We start from the raw sequence: 20,183 nt of genomic DNA on the forward strand, positions 1-20,183 counted from the left end.
GCTGAAATTACAAACTGGAGAGCTGCTGAATAAAAGGCTTAAAACTCAAAAAACACAAATAATAAAAAATGAAAGCCAATTGCAAATGGTCTCAGAATATCATTCACTACATCATACTAAAAGTGAATTTAAAGGCAAATAATCCCTTTTAGAGTCCTGTGCGGAACAATTTTCTAAGACCCGGACCTGAACCACAACTGCCTTATCCGCAACCTGACCTGAAACCCGCTGGCCACCATCAAACAGGAAGTGATGTTGCTGGAAACTGGAAGTGACATCAAAAGTGAGCGGGGCAAAAACAAGTTTTGTAAAATTTTAAAAGGACTTAAATATAGACAATATAACACAAGATAAGAAATTTAGATGAGACACGCAACCCAACCCGCAACCCGCATATATACCCGCACCTGAAAATCCTACCGTCATTGAGCAGGGTACCTGCTTTTTTGCGGTTAACCCACGGGTACCCGACCCGCTGCAGGACTCTAACCCCTTTAATAAGGGTTATCCAAGAGCGCTTAATCTGTATGACACTTATCACCCTTCTAAAAGACCTTTTTATTTACAATATGCATTTTGTTATATCTGAGTAATGATCTTGTTCCCCTCAATTTCCAGCGATTGGGCCTAGGGATAAGAGTCAAGACTTGTCCCCACTTTCCCTCCCAGGGCAGGACAGTACAGTGAACCAACTGTAGATGAAGTTATCAATGTGTACGAAGATAAACTAATCGTACAAATAATATCAATACATTTGGACAATACTCATAGAGGCTAGGCACAGTTTGGACCTTGAATACATAGGACAACTACAACCGGTTTTCAAGGCCAATACAATTACTAGACCCGTGAACCATGGGTGGATTTAATTAATGATAAATGCATTACCTGATTCTTCCATCGTGATAAGCTGGTGTCCCCTCTAGTATGGATTTAATAAAGAAAGGCTTGATCCTGCTGCAGTCATCAGAACCTCCCACTATGCTGAATCCCAGGCTTCCAGCAGTATTCCTCCTCAGCACGACCTCTTTACAGCTGTACAAATAGCTGCAAGAGACACACAAAAAACATTATTTGCTGATTAACCAACTTGTTGTTTGTGTCAGATTCTGCCCAGCACCAGTTAATATCATATACACTTTATTAACCTGTTTTTCTCTTTATGTGAAACTTATGGTAGAGTCTATTTTTATGAAGTTTGTTTGGTAATAATGTACAAATCCTGATTTCACATATTGGAATTCAAAGCTTACAGGCAGTAGGGACGGTACAGGCAGAAGGTGCCAATTCTTATTGTGGTTATAAAGTTCACTGCAAGTTTGGTCACTGCCCTCAATGTCCTCCCAGACTCTCACCTTGGAAACCTTTTTGCTTGAAAGTTTATCTTTTTAATTAAACACAAAAATACATTATTTATGCAACAAGGACAAATGGCGGAGCTTGAGACTGGAGTTGGAATGGATTAAATGGTCTGACACTCTTCTCAAGGTTATCTGGCAATAACTAAACATAATCCAAAGAACAGTGAACAGGAGATTATGTGGGCATTATAATGAGGCTTTCTAGAATATTTGAGACCACAAAGAAAGCCAACATTAAAAAAAAATCCTGGCCACCTAATATCCCTTCCATGCACAATGTATATGCTTTGCCAACTGTATTTGCCCAAATATTCTATTCTTACTCACTCACATAAATGCTGCTTTTGTATAACACTATGGGCCCGAGTAAGAACATTCAGAGCTCCTTGCAGCCTCTGGGTTTCCTTTATCACAGACTCTAGTATGGGAATCCCTTTTCCCTGCCTTGCCTTCTTCCATAACCCTTTCACTGAGCTTAGTGATGCATGGGATACTAATAAGGATGCTTTGAGAACACCTTTTGGGTCCTTATTTTTGGACAGAGGTTGTTAGAGATGATCCCAGAGTAAGGGTTTGGAGGAAGCATGGGATAGACAATAGTGTTAGGAATACATACAAACAATGTCACTAAACACACATACATGTTGGTGTCTTTAAAACGTTATCTGTACCTTTTGTAAAAATGTTGAAAAAGAAACACACTTGCAAATGGTGTCAGACTATGCATATCTTTGTTGTATTCAAAATTAAATGCCAGATGTCCCTGTAAGTACTGCCCCAGCTTTTATGGATGTAATGTGACGCCATCAAATGGTGCAAGACAAGAGGGTATTACAGAGTTCATGCCTTTTATACACAATTTACTCCAAAAAATTATTATATTTATAAGGTCTTCTGCAGAAACTGTGAATGTAATAGGTATCTCATGTGTTTTGTCTACCTTATACTGGATTGCTGTTTTCTTGATAACTTTTAATTTTTCCCCCCAATTCCTTAAAGGTCCATGCTGTATTAAATGTCTTATTGGTGCCAATAAAACATAATTTAAAAAAAAAAAAGGTGTGAGTTATGCATTTAAGCCCTCTGTGTAGAACGAGACTAGAAACTTTGGTTGCACTAAACAGTCTGAGGACCGAACCAGAAGAAAGGATTTCGCTTCATGATAATATTATTAGGAATTGAGCATTTCATACATTTCATACAAATAGAATTGTCTGTGGTTGGAGGGCGGCCGGGGGCCATGTTGAGATTAGAGGGTCTGAAGTTGGATAGCATTGGTGCAGCAGGTAATCATAATGGAGAATGTAATGCAATTTGTAGACATTTCCAAATACAAAAACAGGATGCTGGGCCACTGAAAATTCTTGTTGAATTTAATGTTAAGTTTATTGTGCAGGACTGATAAAAGCATGGGGTTTTACTATGAACATGCACTACATATGCATCTTGTTACAGCCCCCCAAGTCATAACAAGAAGACTGACCTCCAGCAGCTCCGCTCCTCTGCTCTTAATCAGCAAGTGGCACTTGGAAAAACAAGTTCTCCTGCAATAGCAGATTCTTGCACGTCAGGACATTTGGTGCTTCCAAGAATCAATACTCTTCCAGGGAAGTCTTAAACATATTACGTAATCTGAGGGTTTACCAAAAAAGCACTGGGCACATGGGCATTATTGACCATTTTATTGGCAAATTCTAACTGTATTCATACAGTATATGATTAAAATTCTAAATTACTTCAAGTTAATGATGTTATCATAGTAAACTTTAGAAGAGCTTTTTAGACTTGTTTTTTGGTGTCCAAGCTCCCCTTTATGGTTTAGAGCAATCCATGGGCAATGCCAACTGTTAGTGCACCCCCCAAAGGACAAATGATTTACCCGATACCCCAGGCTGGTGCTCCTGCTTACAAAAAACAGCACTAGCCCATATCCTCTTCCTTGTGCAGGTGCACATGCATATAACAAAAAAGCCATCTCCGTCGTCAGCTGGATTGCGAGGAGAGAAGGGAGGAAGAGGATCGATTACTTGCAAGAACCCTAAGCTGGTGCAGTTTTCTGCTAACATGAGCACTGACCCAGGGTATCAGGTAAGTCATTACAATCCTTGGGGGTGCCCTAACACTTAGGGGCAGATTTATCAAAGGTCGAGGTGAAGTTTCGAAGTGAAAAACTTCAAATTTCAAGCTATTTTTTGTGTACTTCGACTAGGGAATAGTCATAATTCGATTCGAAGTTGAAAAAAACGTCAAAATTTGAAGGTCGAATTTTTTTGAAGTACTGTCTCTTTAAAACTTCGACTTCGACCATTCGCCACCTAAAAGCTGCCGAAGTTCTATTTTAGTCTATGGGGGATCTCCTAGAACCTGTATGGAGACAATTGGGGGAGTTTGGGAGATCGAAGATCGAAGTTAAAAAACTTTGAATCTAAGTACAATCATATGATTCTAAGTACGATCTCGGCCCACTTCGACCCCAAAAAAACTTCGACCTCCGTTTGATCTTTTTGAATTAGAAGTTCGAAGTTTTTTTTAACTTCGACCTTTGATAAATATGCCCCTTAGCATCACCATGGATTGGACCTTTCCTTCTCATTTCATTCACTTTGGTATTTATAATAGGACCTTCCCTTCTCTTTTAGCATGTTACAACTTACCCCTTTAGCCCATAACAAGGTTATGAGTATCTGAGAATATTGCCATAGTAGTCATTCTACTAATAGTTTCAGGAGTTTCAGCTTATTTAATTCAATAATGCAAAAGTGACTGCAATCCCCAAGCCAAACCTTTTGGAGCACTAGAACCATATCAGGTCCAGTCTACAAACTTAAGGGCCAATGCCCAAACCTCTGTGCACTTTGCCATTCTATGTGTGCCTGTATGTTATCCACCCACTTAGAATGTAAGCTCTACAGGACAGGGACCTCAATCCTACTGAATCTTACTTATTTGGAAATCTGTTATCCATAAATATCCAAATTATAGATCTCCTATAAAGTCCATTGTGCTCAAATCATTCTAGTTTTTAAAAAGGACTTCATTTTTCTTCAAAATGACCAATTATTTGCAACTTCTCAATTAATCTCCATTATTAATAGTTTTTAAATTATTTGCCTTCTTCTTGACTCTTTCCAGCTTTCAAACGGGGGTCACTGACCCATCTAAAAAACAAATGCTCTGTAAGGCTACAAATGTACTGCTATGGCTACTTATTACTCATCTTTCTATTCTTTCAGGTGTTTTCTATTCATACTCCAGTCTCTTATTCAAATAATAGACTGCTGAAATTTCAAACTGGAGAGCTGCTTAATAAAAATCTAAATAACTCAAAAAACACATATAATAAAAATGAAAATCAGTTGTAAATCATACTAAAAGTTAATGCAGAGGTGAACAACCCCTTTAAGGTATGCGTGATCCAAGTTATGGAAAGATCCCTTATCTGGAAAACCCTAGGTCTTTAGCTTTCCAGATAATAGAGCCTCTGCTTTATGTGCTTTATGTGCAAAATGAAATACCGTTGTTCCTAAAAGTTTACAGCTGATCCATATTTATGGTACTTTTATACAGTAGACCCCCCCCCCCCGTAAAAATATACCTAAAAGGACAATTAAGGTAAAAAATCTGGAAACGATACAAGAATGCCACAATGCCCAATAGTTATAAATTGCAACGCAATAAAAAGGTTTATATTACATACTTGATTCATAAGCAGTTTTCCAGAACCGCCTGAGAACCCCCCACCCCGCCTTTTTAAAAATGTTTTTGAATGTAATGTATAGTGAAATAGAATAGAGATAGTAACCCTAATATAGCAGGACTAAGTATTTCAGTAACATTACACATATTGCCTGGTAAGTCTCAGGGCTTTACAATAAGGCAGCCTGTATCTCAATGATTCAGATTGAAACAAAAATAGATTTTTTTTATATAAAACTGTGGTCTCCAAATGAGAGTGTCTGAAAGACGGATGAAGAGTTAATGTTCAGGGAAATGGGCTTTCAGTGCATAATGTACATCTTGGCAGGAACACTAAAAAGAATTCCAGATGTGGAATCCTAGGCCTGCGAGGTCGCATAAGTTAACAATCAAGGTCACCAGGCACTAGAGTGAGTCGGTTACATTTGGTGAAAAAAAAGTAGGCCTTTCATGGGGGATGGAGAATTTGGCTTAAATCCTGTTTAAGTTTGCAATAGCACTGAATATTTATTTTATTACTGTTCATGAGTAACAGGAACCACATAATGCTTGTACAAAGTCAACATATTCTTTATATCTGTAGTTCTGGGATTAATGTATACAGAGCACTGAGATAGTTAGAAATATAAATACAGTAAAAAAAATTATTTTTTTTAACAGGATTTGGATTCAGCCAAACCAAATTCTTAAAATCATGTGACTCAAACAAGAAAATGCAATTTTCTTCCGAACACAGTTCCTTTGAACCATTCTTTGCCCAGTTCCGATTTGGTTCAGGATTTGGCTGAATCCCTAAATAGTTAATTTGTGCCTCCATAATTATTTGTAATCATTCTCAGTTGGTATCATGGCCCTGAACTTTCCGCAGTCAGTTGCAGCAAAGATCCATTTTTGTGCGACCATAAACGAGTCCTATAATGTTCCCAATGAAAATCAATGTTAGATAAGACTGTTCCACCTCCCAAAAACAAGATTTCCTTTTTAACCAGGCAATTTAAAAACAGTTTCACTGAATTTTATCCGGCATGTTTATTCATCTTTGAATTCAAGTTTTTTAACATTAGTGATTTCTTTTTCTCACTCACAAAAAAACTTTGATCCTGCAAAGTTCTGAAAATGAAGATCACATTGTTCTGTTCAATTATACGTGGACAAAAAACCCCCTCAAAAAATAAAATAGAACCGAAATATTTCATTCAAACACTCTAAACTTTTTTAAAAACTGAATTAAAAAAAAATTCATAATTGTAATACATAACGTTTATATATAATATTTAACCACAGAAAATCGTATTTTTAATACAGGTATGGGATCTGTTATACAGAATGCTCAGGACCTGAGGTTTTTCCTGGATATCGGGATTTAGATCCCCATGCTTTAAGTCTGCTTAAAAAGTTTTTAAACAAACCCAGCCGGATTGTTTTGCACCAATATGTATTAATTATATTTTAATTGGGATCAAGTACAAGGTACTGTTCTATTATTACAGAGAACAAGGAAATAATTAAAAAAAATTTAACTATTTGAGGAGAACTATGGGAGATGTCCTTCTGGGTAATGGATCACACACCTGTACGCCACATTAAGTACGGGTCCTGTTAATCCAGAATGCTCGGGGCCTGGGGTTTTCTGGATAAGGGATTGTTCCATAATCTGGATCTCCATCCCATAAATCTACTAAAAATTAATTTAAACATTAAACCATTAAAATAGGCTGGTTTTGCTGCCAATAATGATGAATTATATCTTAGTTGGGATCAAGTACAAGGTCCTGTTTTATAACTACAGAGAAAAAGAAAATAATTTTTAAAAATTTGCATTATTTGATTGAAATGGAGTCTATGGGAAACTGCCCTTCTGTAATTCAGAGCTTTCTGGATAACAGATCCCATATCTGTTATTCAGTTGTGATAAAATATCCCATATATTGTTATTGTGAACCTAGTACGCCACATGAATGTTACAATGGCAAAGCCACCTCTGAATGTTTGAAGTTGTGACATTTTTAAAGGGATACTGTCATGGGAAAAAAATTTTTTTTTCAAAATTAATCAGTTAATAGTGCTGCTCCAGCAGAATTCTGCACTGAAATCCATTTCTCAAAAGAGCAAACAGATTTTTTTATATTCAATTTTGAAATCTGACATGGGGCTAAACATTTTGTCAATTTCCCAGCTGCCCCCAGTCATGTGACTTGTGCCTGCACTTTAGTAGAGAAATGCTTTCTGGCAGGCTGCTGTTTTTCCTTCTCAATGTAACTGAATGTGTCTCAGTGGGACATGGGTTTTAACTATTAAGTGCTGTACTTAGATCTACCAGGCAGCTGTTATCTTGTGTTAGGGAGCTGTTATCTGGTTACCTTCCCATTGTTCTTTTGTTTGGCTAATGCAGGGGGAAAGGGAGGGGGTGATATCACTCAACCTTGCAGTACAGCAGTAAAGAGTGATTGAAGTTTATCAGAGCACAAGTCACATGACTTGGGGCAGCTGGGAAATTGACAAAATGTCTAGCCCCATGTCAGATTTCAAAATTGAATATAAAAAAATCAATTTGCTCTTTTGAGAAATGGATTTCAGTACAGAATTCTGCTGGAGTAGCACTATTAACTGATTCATTTTGGAATTTTTTTTTCTCCCATGACAGTATCCCTTTAAGGACTGATCGTTGCCTCCAATTATTCCTATAGTCTGAGTTTGACTATAAACCTACTTAAGCTCTTCTATCATTGAATAATGTGACTGGAACGTTCAACACAGCTGCAGGTATATGTAGCCAGACAGACATCACTGCAAATAACATGAAACCAGAAAACAACACACAGGCCTAGCCTGAAAAAGAAGCAGATGTGTATAATGTACATGAGCAGGAATAGATGAACTATGTGGCTAATGGAACTGTGGCTCCAGGCATACTGCAAAAAGTACAAATGCCGTCTGCTCTTTGTCACAAGATGGCTGAAATATACCAGAGGTTCTCGTCGCAACTAGAGGGTCTTCCCATGCGAGAGAGGGATACATTTGGCAATTATACGTTAAAAATCACTTAAAAAAAAAAAAATAAAAGATCGGATTGACAGCTTTTCGGTCAATTATTCTTGCAGGTTTGTGGAACAGTTATGTTGAGGTTATTGCTTATGGGATGCTTCTTCACCTACATCCAGCCTTGGAATGATGTGGGCAGTGTTAGATTTGCGCCACAAATATTGTATCATGATTTCATCTGACCACAAAACCTTTGCTGACATTTGCAGACATGATGCCACATTGTTCCACATTTGTGCCACCCTCCCATACAATCCGGTGTTATGCAGAGCTCACTTGGGCTTATTTATCATAACTGGGCAAATGTGCCTATGGGCAGTAACTCATAGCAACCAATCAGAGATTAGATTTTTATCAGGCAGCTGCAGGCTGAATGCAACAATTTGATTGGTTGCCATGGTTTGCTGCCTGTAGACAAATTTGCCCAGTTTTGATAAATGACCCCAACTGTCTTTTTGACCCATGCTGAGGGTTGAACTAAGCCAGCAGGACACCGACCCAGACCATCTCCCCGTCTGAGACTTCTCTGCGCTGCTTTCTGACCTCCCCCTGGCCCTGATTGCAGTTGCAGAAGATTACAAGGTATGCGGGGGCAGGGGTTGCAGCTGAGGTGAGGGGCCCCTGAGATGGAAGCCCCAGTGGGCCCCGGATCCCCCAGACCTATACTGCCCACACCAGTGAGACATGGTAGTGATAGCAGGAAAAAGATGAAGGAATGGTACAAAAGCCAGGGAATTAAAGGACCTCTTTTGGTCAACTAAAAACAGGCGGATAATTCTGTGGGGAAATGGATGCACAAGGAACACAAAGCCAAATAAACACTGTAGTAACTCAAATGTTGTCAAATGTATCTCAATGTAATGAGAGTCCGAGGCACTATTTGAACATTGAGGTATACAAGCATCAGCCAACTAACCTGAAAACCGAGAGAAAATATATCTGGACGAATGGGTCCAAATCACCACTGGACAGTGTACAAAGCTGAAACTTCCTTACCCCCCCCCAAAAAAAATGCAAAATGAAGCTTAACTGAAAAATGATAGCGATTAAGTATAGCAAAATAAATCTAGCTTTATGTAGACTATCCATGGGAGGATGAATACAGTGACAAGGCCTTTTATAGTGTCAACTATACAAATATAAAACCAGTATATGGAGTATATTAGATACATTTAGATGAGCTTCCCGCTAAGCATGGTGGGCCCAGATGCACATGCCCCAGACCTTCAGCAAAGGGAGGAGACACCAGGAAACATCAGAAGAGGCTGGCACAAGCCTGGACCCACAAAGTAGTAGGGAGTCAGATTGTAAAAAGTTAAAAAGCTTACATTTTATTCTCCATAATTAAGAACCAAGGCCTGACGCCGTTTCGTGTCTACCAGGGACACTTAGTCACAGCCTATCACTAAGTTTCCCTGGTAGACACGAAACGCATCAGGCCTTGGTTCTTAACTATGGAGAATAAAATATAAACTTTTTAACCTTTTACAATCTGACTCCGGCTCTACTACTTTGTGGGTCCAGGCTTGTGCCAGCCTCTTCTGATGTTTCCATGGCAAGGTAACAGAAGGCTTAAGCTAAATATTCCCATCATCATCACATTAATTAGTACATACTTTTCCCAATGAAGGCAAGGAACAACCAGTTGGGCATCACTTAAATGAATAGTATGAATATCAAACAATATTTGCACATTATGATCTAGCATCACTACTGACATCCTCTGACTTGGGGGCACCTCTCAGTTTGGGGGCTCCTGGCAAATGGTCCTTCAGCCCAGCCCTATCCTGCTCAGGAAAAGCAATGGTGACCACAATCCCCCGTGTGCTATGGCATAAAGTATTATATTACAGAACTTATTGCAGATAAGAGTCAGATGAGAGTTCTATCATACCAAGCACTTGTAATAAACTCCAATCTGAAGGCTGTTGAAAAGGGGAAGTTTCAAGTATTTACATCCTGAAAAGGAATCTACATCTCCCTTGTGCTTTCTGCCCTTGCAAGTGATACTGTAATAACATCCAATATGAATTCCTAACAGGGAAGATTCATTGCAAAATAAAGAATAAAGTGAGAACGACTGCATTTCCTGGTCTCAAATGACCACATTTGAAAATCTGTATAAATATCTGCAATTTGCTGGCAAAGACAACAGACCTAGGAAACAAGACAGTGGTTTACCTCATGTTGGGTGAAACTGCTGTGTATGCAAAGAGAAATATAGCTGAAGAGAGACGGTAACTAAAGCTTTTCTTCTACCTCCAACTTGCATTCCCTTACATTCCCTTACAGAACTTCAAGAGTCAATTGTATGGATTCTGTATATGTTTAAGGGTCAGGACACACAGGCAGATTCGGGGAGATTATTCGCCCGGCTCCAAATCTCCTCTTCTTCGGGTTGACTAATCTCCCCGAACTGCCTCCCCTGCCTTCCCACCTGCTAGAATGTAAATCATCGACAGGCTGGTACTCGGATCTCTACGTTTTCCAAAGTCGCCCAAAGTTGTCTTACGAGGAAACTTCAGAAAACTAATCACGCCGAGTGCCATCCTGCCGGCAGTTTACATTCTAGAAGGCGGGGAGGCAGTTCGCCCCAAAGAAGAGGAGATTTGTTGATATTCTGAGACAATTTGCATTGGGTTTTAATGTTTTATTATTTGTGTTTTTTGGGTTATTTAGCTTTTTATTGAGCAGCTCTCTGGTTTGTAATATCAGCAATCTGGTTGCTAGGGTCCAAATTACCCTAGCAACCATGGGCTGATTTGAATAAGAAACTGCAACAATAGCAATAACAATAAATGTGTAGCCTTACAGAGAATTTGTTTTTTAGCTGGGGTCAGTGACACCCATTCAAAAGTTGGAAAGAGACAGAAGAAAAAGGCAAATTATTTAAAAATTATATAAAATAAATAATGAAGACCAACTGAAAAGTTGCTTAAAATTGGCCAGTTTATAATAGACTAAAAGTTAACTAAAAGGTGAACCACCCCTTTGCACTTTGCTTTGGGTGTCCTCAAGGTCATTGTGGCACAGAAGGATGGGCAAATCGGACACGCAAAAAATTGCACGACAAATTTTTTCACCCATTAGAGTCTATAGGCGTAAATTTTACATGGCGAAAATTTTCACTCATCACTATAAATTGATTGGGGTCGTCTCCCAAACCTTTGGGGAAAAAAATCATGTCTTTTGTACATAGCTAATGAACTTGCTATGAGTAATAACCCCAGTGGGCCTTTAAGGTGGCCATACACGGGCCGATAAAAGCTGCCGACAGACCGTGTCGGCAGCTTATTGGCCCGTGTATGGGGGCCCCCGATCGAGATCTGGCCGAAAGTCGGCCAGATCTCGATCGGATGGGATTAAAAATCCCGTCGGATCGCGGCCGCATCTGTTCGTTGATGCGGTCCCGCGATCCGACCGCCCGTTTGGCGAACGCTAGGATCCGATCGTTGGGCCCTAGGGCCCACGATCGGATCAGCCCGATATTGCCCACCTCAAGGTGGGCATATCGGAGGGAGATCCGCTCGTTTGGCGACATCGCCAAACGAGCGGATCTATCCGTGTATGGCCACCTTAATTCTCCCCAGCAACTGCTAGATGCGCTTCCTCCATTGCTATGATCCTGAAAAGAACCCTATTTTTTAATTACTAGCCTTCTCAGGGCCTTGCAACTAAAAACAACAGATACTATCGGGGGAATATAATTAAAGTAGGTTACGGAAAAACTATTCGCAATATGAAAAGTTATGCTTTTGTGCGAACAAATTTTGATTTGCGCGAATTTATTATAGCTTTTTCGGACCTGGAAACTGTTTAGCGACCACTTCCAACAGTGGAAGAGCGTTTGCGAATTTTATAGTTTGTGCCAATGCGCAGTCATTGTAATCAAACTTCTTACTGAAAAAGTCGTTATTTTTGCTCCAAAAGATTACGACACCTTCAAGCACTTCTTAAGAGTGCGCAATTAAAATTTGCAATGCAATAACAGTTTAAGGAACAATATTATATTGCGAGATGTGGATTTCTAGTCTTATTGGTGTGAAATGTTTTTATCTTTGTGACTTTATTTACATTCCCCCCATTGTGAAGGATAAATGTTATTGTTTTACTTATTTTTCTAATTGCTTTTCTTTCTTTTCTATTGATCTTTCATTCTGACTTTCAAACCACCGTAATTAAACCCTAGCAGCCAGATAGTGGTGACATTTACAAGGCTGAACACTGCATAAAAAAAATGTAATTGCAAGTTGCATTAGAATATTGCTCATTACATTATAATGAATTTTAAATTGACACCCCCTATACTGTTCAAACATAAACACGTATTCTACAGTTTGTTCCAAAGATTTGGCCGCAGAGGAAACTGTATCACTGGATGTAATTGATTTTCCCTCAGCAATGGAAACAGTAATGACAACTCCAACACTTACTTACCCCAACCAATGGTATGCTGAACATTTATAGGAAAATAAAACAAAGGTTAATCCCAACTCATACAACTGATATTCATCCTTTAATAAAAATGAGAGCTTCTTGTATAACTACCGCCCTTGACATTTCCCTTTGTGTTGGTCCCCGAAATTTACAGGAATTCCCTTGAAAGTGTAAAATGAATGTTTGATTGTAAAGATATTTTTATACAGGTCTATGTACTGAAAGATTTCCAGGTGGATCAACTGGAAGGGAAAAGAATAAAAGCCATCCTGTGGAATAAATAAGAATCATTCAGCATTAGCCCTTAGATTGTATGGCTTGGTGACAGAAAGCTACATCAGCCATTGTCAGTTGCCTGAACGACTAAATAAATCAAATTCTTTTTCTGGTGCAAATATTGTATTTGCAATACGCATTTATTAAATGGGTAACTTTTAGTATTTTATAGAATAGCTCATTCTAAGCAACTTTTCAATTGGCCTTCGTTATTTTTTTTTTTTATTGTTTAATTATTTGCCTTCTTCCTCTGACTCTTTCCAGCTTTCAAACTGGGGTCACTGACCCCATCTAAAAAACAAGTGCTCTTTAAGTTTACAAATGTATTGCTATTGCCCTCTCCAATTCATATTCCAGACTCGGAATGCACCAAATACAGGATTTGGTCTTGGATTCGGCCTTTTTCATCAGGATTTGTTTCTTTAATTTAAATATGCAAATTAGGGATCCGATTCGGTTTGGTATTTGGCCGAATCTTTCAAAAAAGGATTCAGGAGATTTCGAAAATAGTGTATTTGGTGCATCCCTTCTAGCAACCAGATTACTAAAATTGCAGACTGGAGAGCTGCTGAATAAAAGCTAAATAACTTAAAACAAAGAGAAAATAATATAAGAAGAAAAGCAATTGCGAATGGTCTCAGAATATCACTCACTACAGCATATTCAAAATTAATTTAAAGGTGAACAACCCCTTTTAACAAATACAGAATCCATACAATTTAATGTGATATTAGTCATTTTTAGTATATCCAGTCAATATTTATGAATATGGCTATTTAAAATTTCATATTAAACATGTAATATGAATACAGGTGTGGGACCTGTTATCCAGAATGCTCGGGACCTGGGTTTTTTTCGGATAATGGATCTTTCTGTAATTTGGATCTTCATACCTTAAGTATACTAGAAAATCATGTAAATATTAAATAAACCCAATAGGCTGGTTTTGCCTCCAATAAGGATTAATTATATCTTAGTTGGGATCAAGTACAAGCTACTGTTTTATTATTACAGAGAAAAAGGAAATGATTTGTAAATATTTGGATTATTTGGATAAAAAAAGAGTCTAAGGGAGATGGCATTTTCTTAATTCGGAGCTTTGTGGATAACGGGTTTTTCAGATAATGGATCCCATACCTGTATTTATTTAGACAAATAGTATTTAAAGCAATCAAGGCCCTCTCTGATATTACTATTGATGGTCGTAAAAACAGAATGGTGAGCCACAACCAGCCTGCGGACAGCCCTGCTATACTTTAGAAGCAAACTGAAAGCTACACTGCAGTGAAAACATTTCTTAATGGCAGGTAAGTGAAGATGTCATTACAGATTCATTCAGTTGGAGTTTGATGAAGAAAGTGTATTTTATAGCTCCAGTCATTTAAAGAGAGTTTGATCAGTTTTAGAAGGCAGTTGGGCAGAGTGGGATTTACACATCACACAGCTGTTTCCTGTAAATTACTGAAAAACACATAAAGGGGTTTAAAAACCGAAAGGTTCTTAGAACACAACAATTTCTTTACTGGAAGCTATGCTGAACATCTGGGCCAGGTCAGACAATAATATTCCAACCATTGCTAAGCTGGAACCCTGGGAATACTCAGTTGCAGTTTGCAATGGCTGCTGTACAAATAACAGGAGATAATGTATGTACATGTGCTCTGTATATTTTTATTACCTGTACAGCGTTCTGGAAGGTTTGCGTCTAGTAAAATATGAGATTTGGCACAGGCAGCTGCTTAGTGTTTTGGTTACTGCTACTCTGGAACAGGGTTCAATGAGCAGGGGATGGCACTTTACCAGTTGATCATCTGGGGTTTTATTTGCATCCATCCTACTATGGTGGGTTTTGAAAAGATTAACATTTACCATGTCCTTATATTAGTAAAATAATGCGTTTTGTAATGTCACTACACTGTCCCTGTTTGTTTGCCATTATGAGGAAATATTAAAAGCTAATTAAAATATTAAAAAGTCAATATTAAAAAATTATATAAGCTACCCCCCTTAGATTCTTGAAGGTGCTGGAAAACCTACAGTATGTGGCCCAGGGCATAAACAATCAAATACCAATAGTTGTCCATGCAGAACTGTCGACAAAGGACTGAATCTACAGTCCAATGTGGTCCAATGGGAATTTCTATCATATCAATGAATTGCAGCCAATAGTCTGCAGCCATGATCTGCCTAGGTATGGGCAAGATGCTTGAGGAAGGAGGTAGAGCGTTATGCGATGGGGGTGCTGTTCGGGTTTCGGGGGGGGGCCTTGATGTTTCAAGAGGGGCATTTGCCATAGTGTATGTGATAGGGACCTAAGATTGTGAGCTCCACCTAGACTGGGGCTGATGGGAATGATGTATAATCTCTGAAAAACGATGTGGAATGCGTCAGTACTATAAAAAAAATAGCTAATAACCTACAGACATCCTTAAAATCTATGCTGGAAAACAACTCTTAATAAGAAACATCCTGTAGAAACATTTGTTCTAATTTTAAAATGTCATGTTTCTAGAAAATGAATATGAAGTATCTGACATTTCTAGTGGGCTCAGCATTGCAAATGACAGGCCACCCCCTTCAGATGAGCTTCTTTTACCCATGTCTTAAAGAGGCACGTTAAATTGTGCTTAATGATGGCAACGACATTTTGCTTAATGATGTTGGAATTCTGGGGGAAATGCTCAACTGTACGAAAACCCAACAAATTCCATGAGGTTTGCACTTTGCCAACTAGTTTACCAGTTTTTTTAAACCGGCATCCTAATGGTAAACGTCTCGTCTAAATATCTGACTCACACGGACGCACTGTATTTATGTTTAAATGTTTGTAACCATGGCATCATTTCAAACCATTAAAAAGCAGACCACTAAATTAGTTATGTCTATGTTGAACAGATTTTAAATATTCTTAAATTCTCAGAATTGTGGTTACTGCAGGGGGGTCATTATTGTCGAGGTATAGTACAGGTATGGGACCGGTTATCCAATATGCTCAGGACGTGGGGTTTTCTGGATATTGGATCTTTCCGTAATTTGGATCTTCATACCTTGTCTACTAGAAAATCATGCAAACATTAAATGAACCCAATAGGCTGGTTTTGCTTCCAATAAGGATTAATTATATCTTAGTTTGGATCAAGTACGGGTACTGTTTTATTATTAAAGAGAAAAAGGAAATTATATAAAAAAAAACTATTATTTGGATAAAATGAAATCTATGAAAGATGGCCTTTAGTAATTTGGAGCTTTCTGGATAATGGGTTACCATACCTGTACACTCAAGGCTGCGGTACCTATGACAACAACTACAGACAAGTACAGTCAATTATCCATGACTTAGCATAGCAGCCGGGGCAAATTCAAGATATTTTACTTGATTAGGATTGTTTACTCATTAGCAATGAGTTTGTAAGGAATTATATAGATGTATGTTGCATCTGTTTTACAAAAAGGGAAATACTGGTTAAATATCTCACACATCCTGCACCGCTGCTAAACAATGGCGAGTATGTTCGGGCTGCGTCTAATGAGCTAAATATCTGATCACAGAAAATAGCAGGGATTTGAAGACATTTACATTAAGCATCATCAATATCTACATCCTGTGCAACGTGCACGGACTCAAATAGGAAAGAAAAACATACGCTCATGCAGAGGTCTTTCAGCCAAATCTGGCTTTAATTAGGACACATGACTATAGTGAATAATAAGCCCACAGGAGTGAGCAGCCCAAGAAATATAAATCTTTCCGCCCACTCTCCTGTAGAAGAAAGGATATGAGATCTGAACTTACTGAGGCAGATTTAACCACATGACCCAGACCGGTGACCATTCTCTGTTCTGTTCGGAGCCATTGTGGTGGTAGTCCATGTAGAGGGCATTGTTGATGTTGTCCTCTTCAGGCTCGTAGTCTTTTATTTCCAGGGCTTTTAGAACCACGGAGGAGGAAGAAGAGCTCTTTAACAAGGACACAGCCTCATTGCGACTGACTCCTGTTAGGTTAATGCCATTGACGTTCAGCAATATGTCACCTGCAGACAAAATCACCAAAAAAAAGTGTCATGATGTACTCCATATTGTCATGGGGACGTGGTGTTCCAGCCTTTAGGATTGCTGGGAGATGTTATCCACCAACAACTAGAAAGTCTTTAAAGGGGAATTTTCATCATTGTAAAAATCAAAATCAACCCATTGTAAAAATCAACCCAGACTGCCATGGATTTTATTACATCTGTTCCAAAATGGGTTTTATTATTGCTTATGTTTTATTGACGTGCTCCTTCACCCTCATCCATAGTGCCATAAACCATATCAATCAATTAGAGATTTGCCTTTAGTTGTTGACCAACAGCCTACTGGTCAAAGTAAATTGCTGGCTGGTTAGTATGAGTAAAATAAGACAGTTTTCCTGCAATCTCTGTTAATACTAATGTCACACTAGATATTGTCTCAGACAGCAGAGAAAATGGCAATACATTTATCAATATGCCAGTACCACCCCATTATACCTAGTGATTGTAGGGACCCCCCCTTCATTCCTTCCACATAGCAAATGCCCATCCTTGTGAGTTATGAGTCCAATGTAACCAATGCTCTCTCAACTGAGCTGGACAAGGCTTAACCTAGCCAAATTAGCGTTACATGTGCCAAGCATGTGAACATTAATATATTGTGAAATATGTGTTGTTTTTTTTTGTTTTTTTTTTAATTCTTACTTTTGTGCATTTTTACTTTATTACAAACCACCACAAGTGTTTGGGAACCTACTTTTCAGCTTTAGCTGTTTTATAATTCTCCTTCTACGTTTACCAACCATAATTGTCAAGGGTCTAATGGTCTTATTTCAATTTACAAGCACATTTGATCATATATTTCACATTTTAATATCAGCTCTCCATTCATATTTGGTATTGTATTTCATTGCATCTGCACACAATATTTCATCCCATTGTACTTTATATTGCACAAAGAAAGTGCAGCTATTATTGGACTATCCCCTATGTCAAGATTAATCCGGATATTGCTTTACATGAATTGGTTTTTAACCCAGTTATGACCTGCTCAACAGATTATTTTTTTAGGCTTACTAGATTTATGCACAGCACTTCATATAGATAAAATGTGGAATTATTATTATTATTATATTAATTTAGATTTTTTTAATTGTTAAATTCATTCTAACCAGACTCTTGTTAGGTATATGCAATAAATATTTGCAGAATTGTATACATTATCTTATACAACATATAGAATGTCAGACGTTTTTGTATGTTGTGGAGTATACTCACACTTGGGGGTATATTTCTTTGTTCAAATAAAGAAATTCTGTTTTCTACCCTTTAGTGCCGTGGAGTAAATACTATTTGGTTCTAAAGCAATATTTACTTTCAAATGATTAAGTCTCTTTTAAACATCTCAGAGTGATTTCAGAGTTGCCCAGTCTTCATTAACTTGTCCCACAGTGGTGTAAGCAGAAGAGAAGCAGCAGTCACACCTCTTATTTGCAATGCCCTTTATATTAGATATTTTAGCTTGCCTGATTTTTTGCATGCTTTATTTGCCTCTTCATTAGCATATGAAATGCTAATACACTCTCAAATATTAAATTGCTACCTTTTTCCCCCTGGCTAGTTCTCTTCTTTGGAACAAAACTGAATTGACCGATGGTTCTATCTACAGTATTTATCACACCACTGTGCCTTCAGTTGCACTCCTACACTTGCACATGCACAGTACAATAATATTTTGGCTTTTACAATACTGTACATGTGCAAATATAACTTTGGCAGAAGGAATCTCTGGTAATGAAGAGTAAGATGGCTGTGTGGCTTAGCGATAGACAGAACACTGGCCAATGCATTTTCCCTAGAGAGGAGCACTAGCCTGGTTGAAAAAGGTGAGATGTAATACACTCGGTTGTGCATAACAAATTTGCACCCCTGGTGTGTTAGCCCTTCTTTTAATAACATTTTAAAGGCTTTTCATTCACCATTTCTATTAACCTTGTGAAATAATGATCCCAGTTAATAGAGTGCAGAGATGTCCCTATCCTGCAAATGTAAATGTCCTATTTATGTCAGGGCTTTTAACCTGTGCACTTCAGATTGTTTGTTGTTGGGTTAGAACTCCCGTCATCCTTCCCCAGCATAGGAAATGTCAAATAATCCCATGTCACTAGGAAGGCAACCACAGGCCTTTTCGTGACCATTTATATTCAATGTGAAGACAAATGGTTTTATTCCAGGTCTGAATCATTATCTTTTGGATAACCTGTTAGGTTAGTTGATATCTCTGCAGCTTTTCAGCTTTGCCATGTAAGTAAACCTTATCATTACAATGTGTTTTTTTATGATTACTAATAAGGGATTTCAAAATTCAGCACATATAAACACACCCCAACCCACTTGTGTAGGTCAATGAGCACTCTGAAAATGTTAATATTACTGTAATTACAGCAGGAGAACATTTGTTTAACTAGTTTAATAAGAGAGTGCTAACAATCATGTTGCATAACATCAGATCTCATAACTACACTGATCAAAGGTCATTCAGATTCTTAGAAACTGCTCAGAGTTTTGGGTTGCATTTCTGGCAAAAAACACTTTGCGACTTTGGGCATTTGACTTAATCCATCCTTTGCCTTGCCATTGTTAGCTCTCATGGTTCTTGCATAATTATATATATATATATATATATATATATATATATATATATATATATATATCAAAGTCTATATTAGAATTAATATATATAACATGATTGTATGTTCTTTTGGGAAGAAAACTTTTAGTATTCTAATATGTTCATAGCAAAAAGATATACCTATTTAGTGTATTATTATTATTAAGTTTGTTACTTTTAGTGAACCCCTGTGCATGTTTCACTTTGCTTCCTTTCTCAGTGAAGCTCCATGTATAGTACCTTTGAGACACTATAAAAAACCATAAATGCACATCTGAAGGACTGCACAATGCCCAATACTGTGCTTCAGGAGGGAAGAAACCTTTATTACTTGACCAGTAGAGGTCAGTACTTTATTATTCCTTGCACTCTACTGAGAAGTCCTTGACTGGAAGTGAGCCCAGTTACAGTAAAAAGCACCAATAAACTGAACAAAAATAATTAGGAGAAAACTGCCAAATATTGCATGAATTTACTGATAGTACTACTAAATGAAAAAAAACCAAACAGTTTTATACCATAATTGCTATAAAATTAAAGCAATTTGATGGTCTGGACAGGGCTGTGTCCTTTGAATCATGTCTGCAAACAAGTCCCTATTAAACTTACTGAAAATGTCTAAAAACGCTTGCAGATACGAGTTTTTTTCATGTCCCCATCGTTCATGCAGCAGTGTACCTCAAAAGCACA

General features: G+C 37.9%; 1 protein-coding gene across 4 annotated transcripts in view; it reads right to left on the reverse strand.

The window, feature by feature from the left end:
- The window catches only part of lnx1.L (ligand of numb-protein X 1 L homeolog), a 107,753-nt gene that overhangs the window by 1,149 nt on the left and 86,421 nt on the right, over positions 1–20,183 (reverse strand). For all 4 annotated transcript variants that reach the window (XM_018229937.2, XM_018229920.2, XM_018229927.2 and 1 more), the window contains 2 exons: positions 16,606–16,843; positions 889–1,047 (listed from right to left, as the gene is read on the reverse strand). In XM_018229937.2, the coding sequence (XP_018085426.1) occupies positions 889–1,047; positions 16,606–16,843 (397 nt within the window). The remainder of the gene's footprint in view (positions 1–888; positions 1,048–16,605; positions 16,844–20,183) is intronic.

The sequence above is a fragment of the Xenopus laevis genome, chromosome 1L, assembly GCF_017654675.1.
Source record: "Xenopus laevis strain J_2021 chromosome 1L, Xenopus_laevis_v10.1, whole genome shotgun sequence".
NCBI lineage: Eukaryota > Metazoa > Chordata > Amphibia > Anura > Pipidae > Xenopus > Xenopus laevis.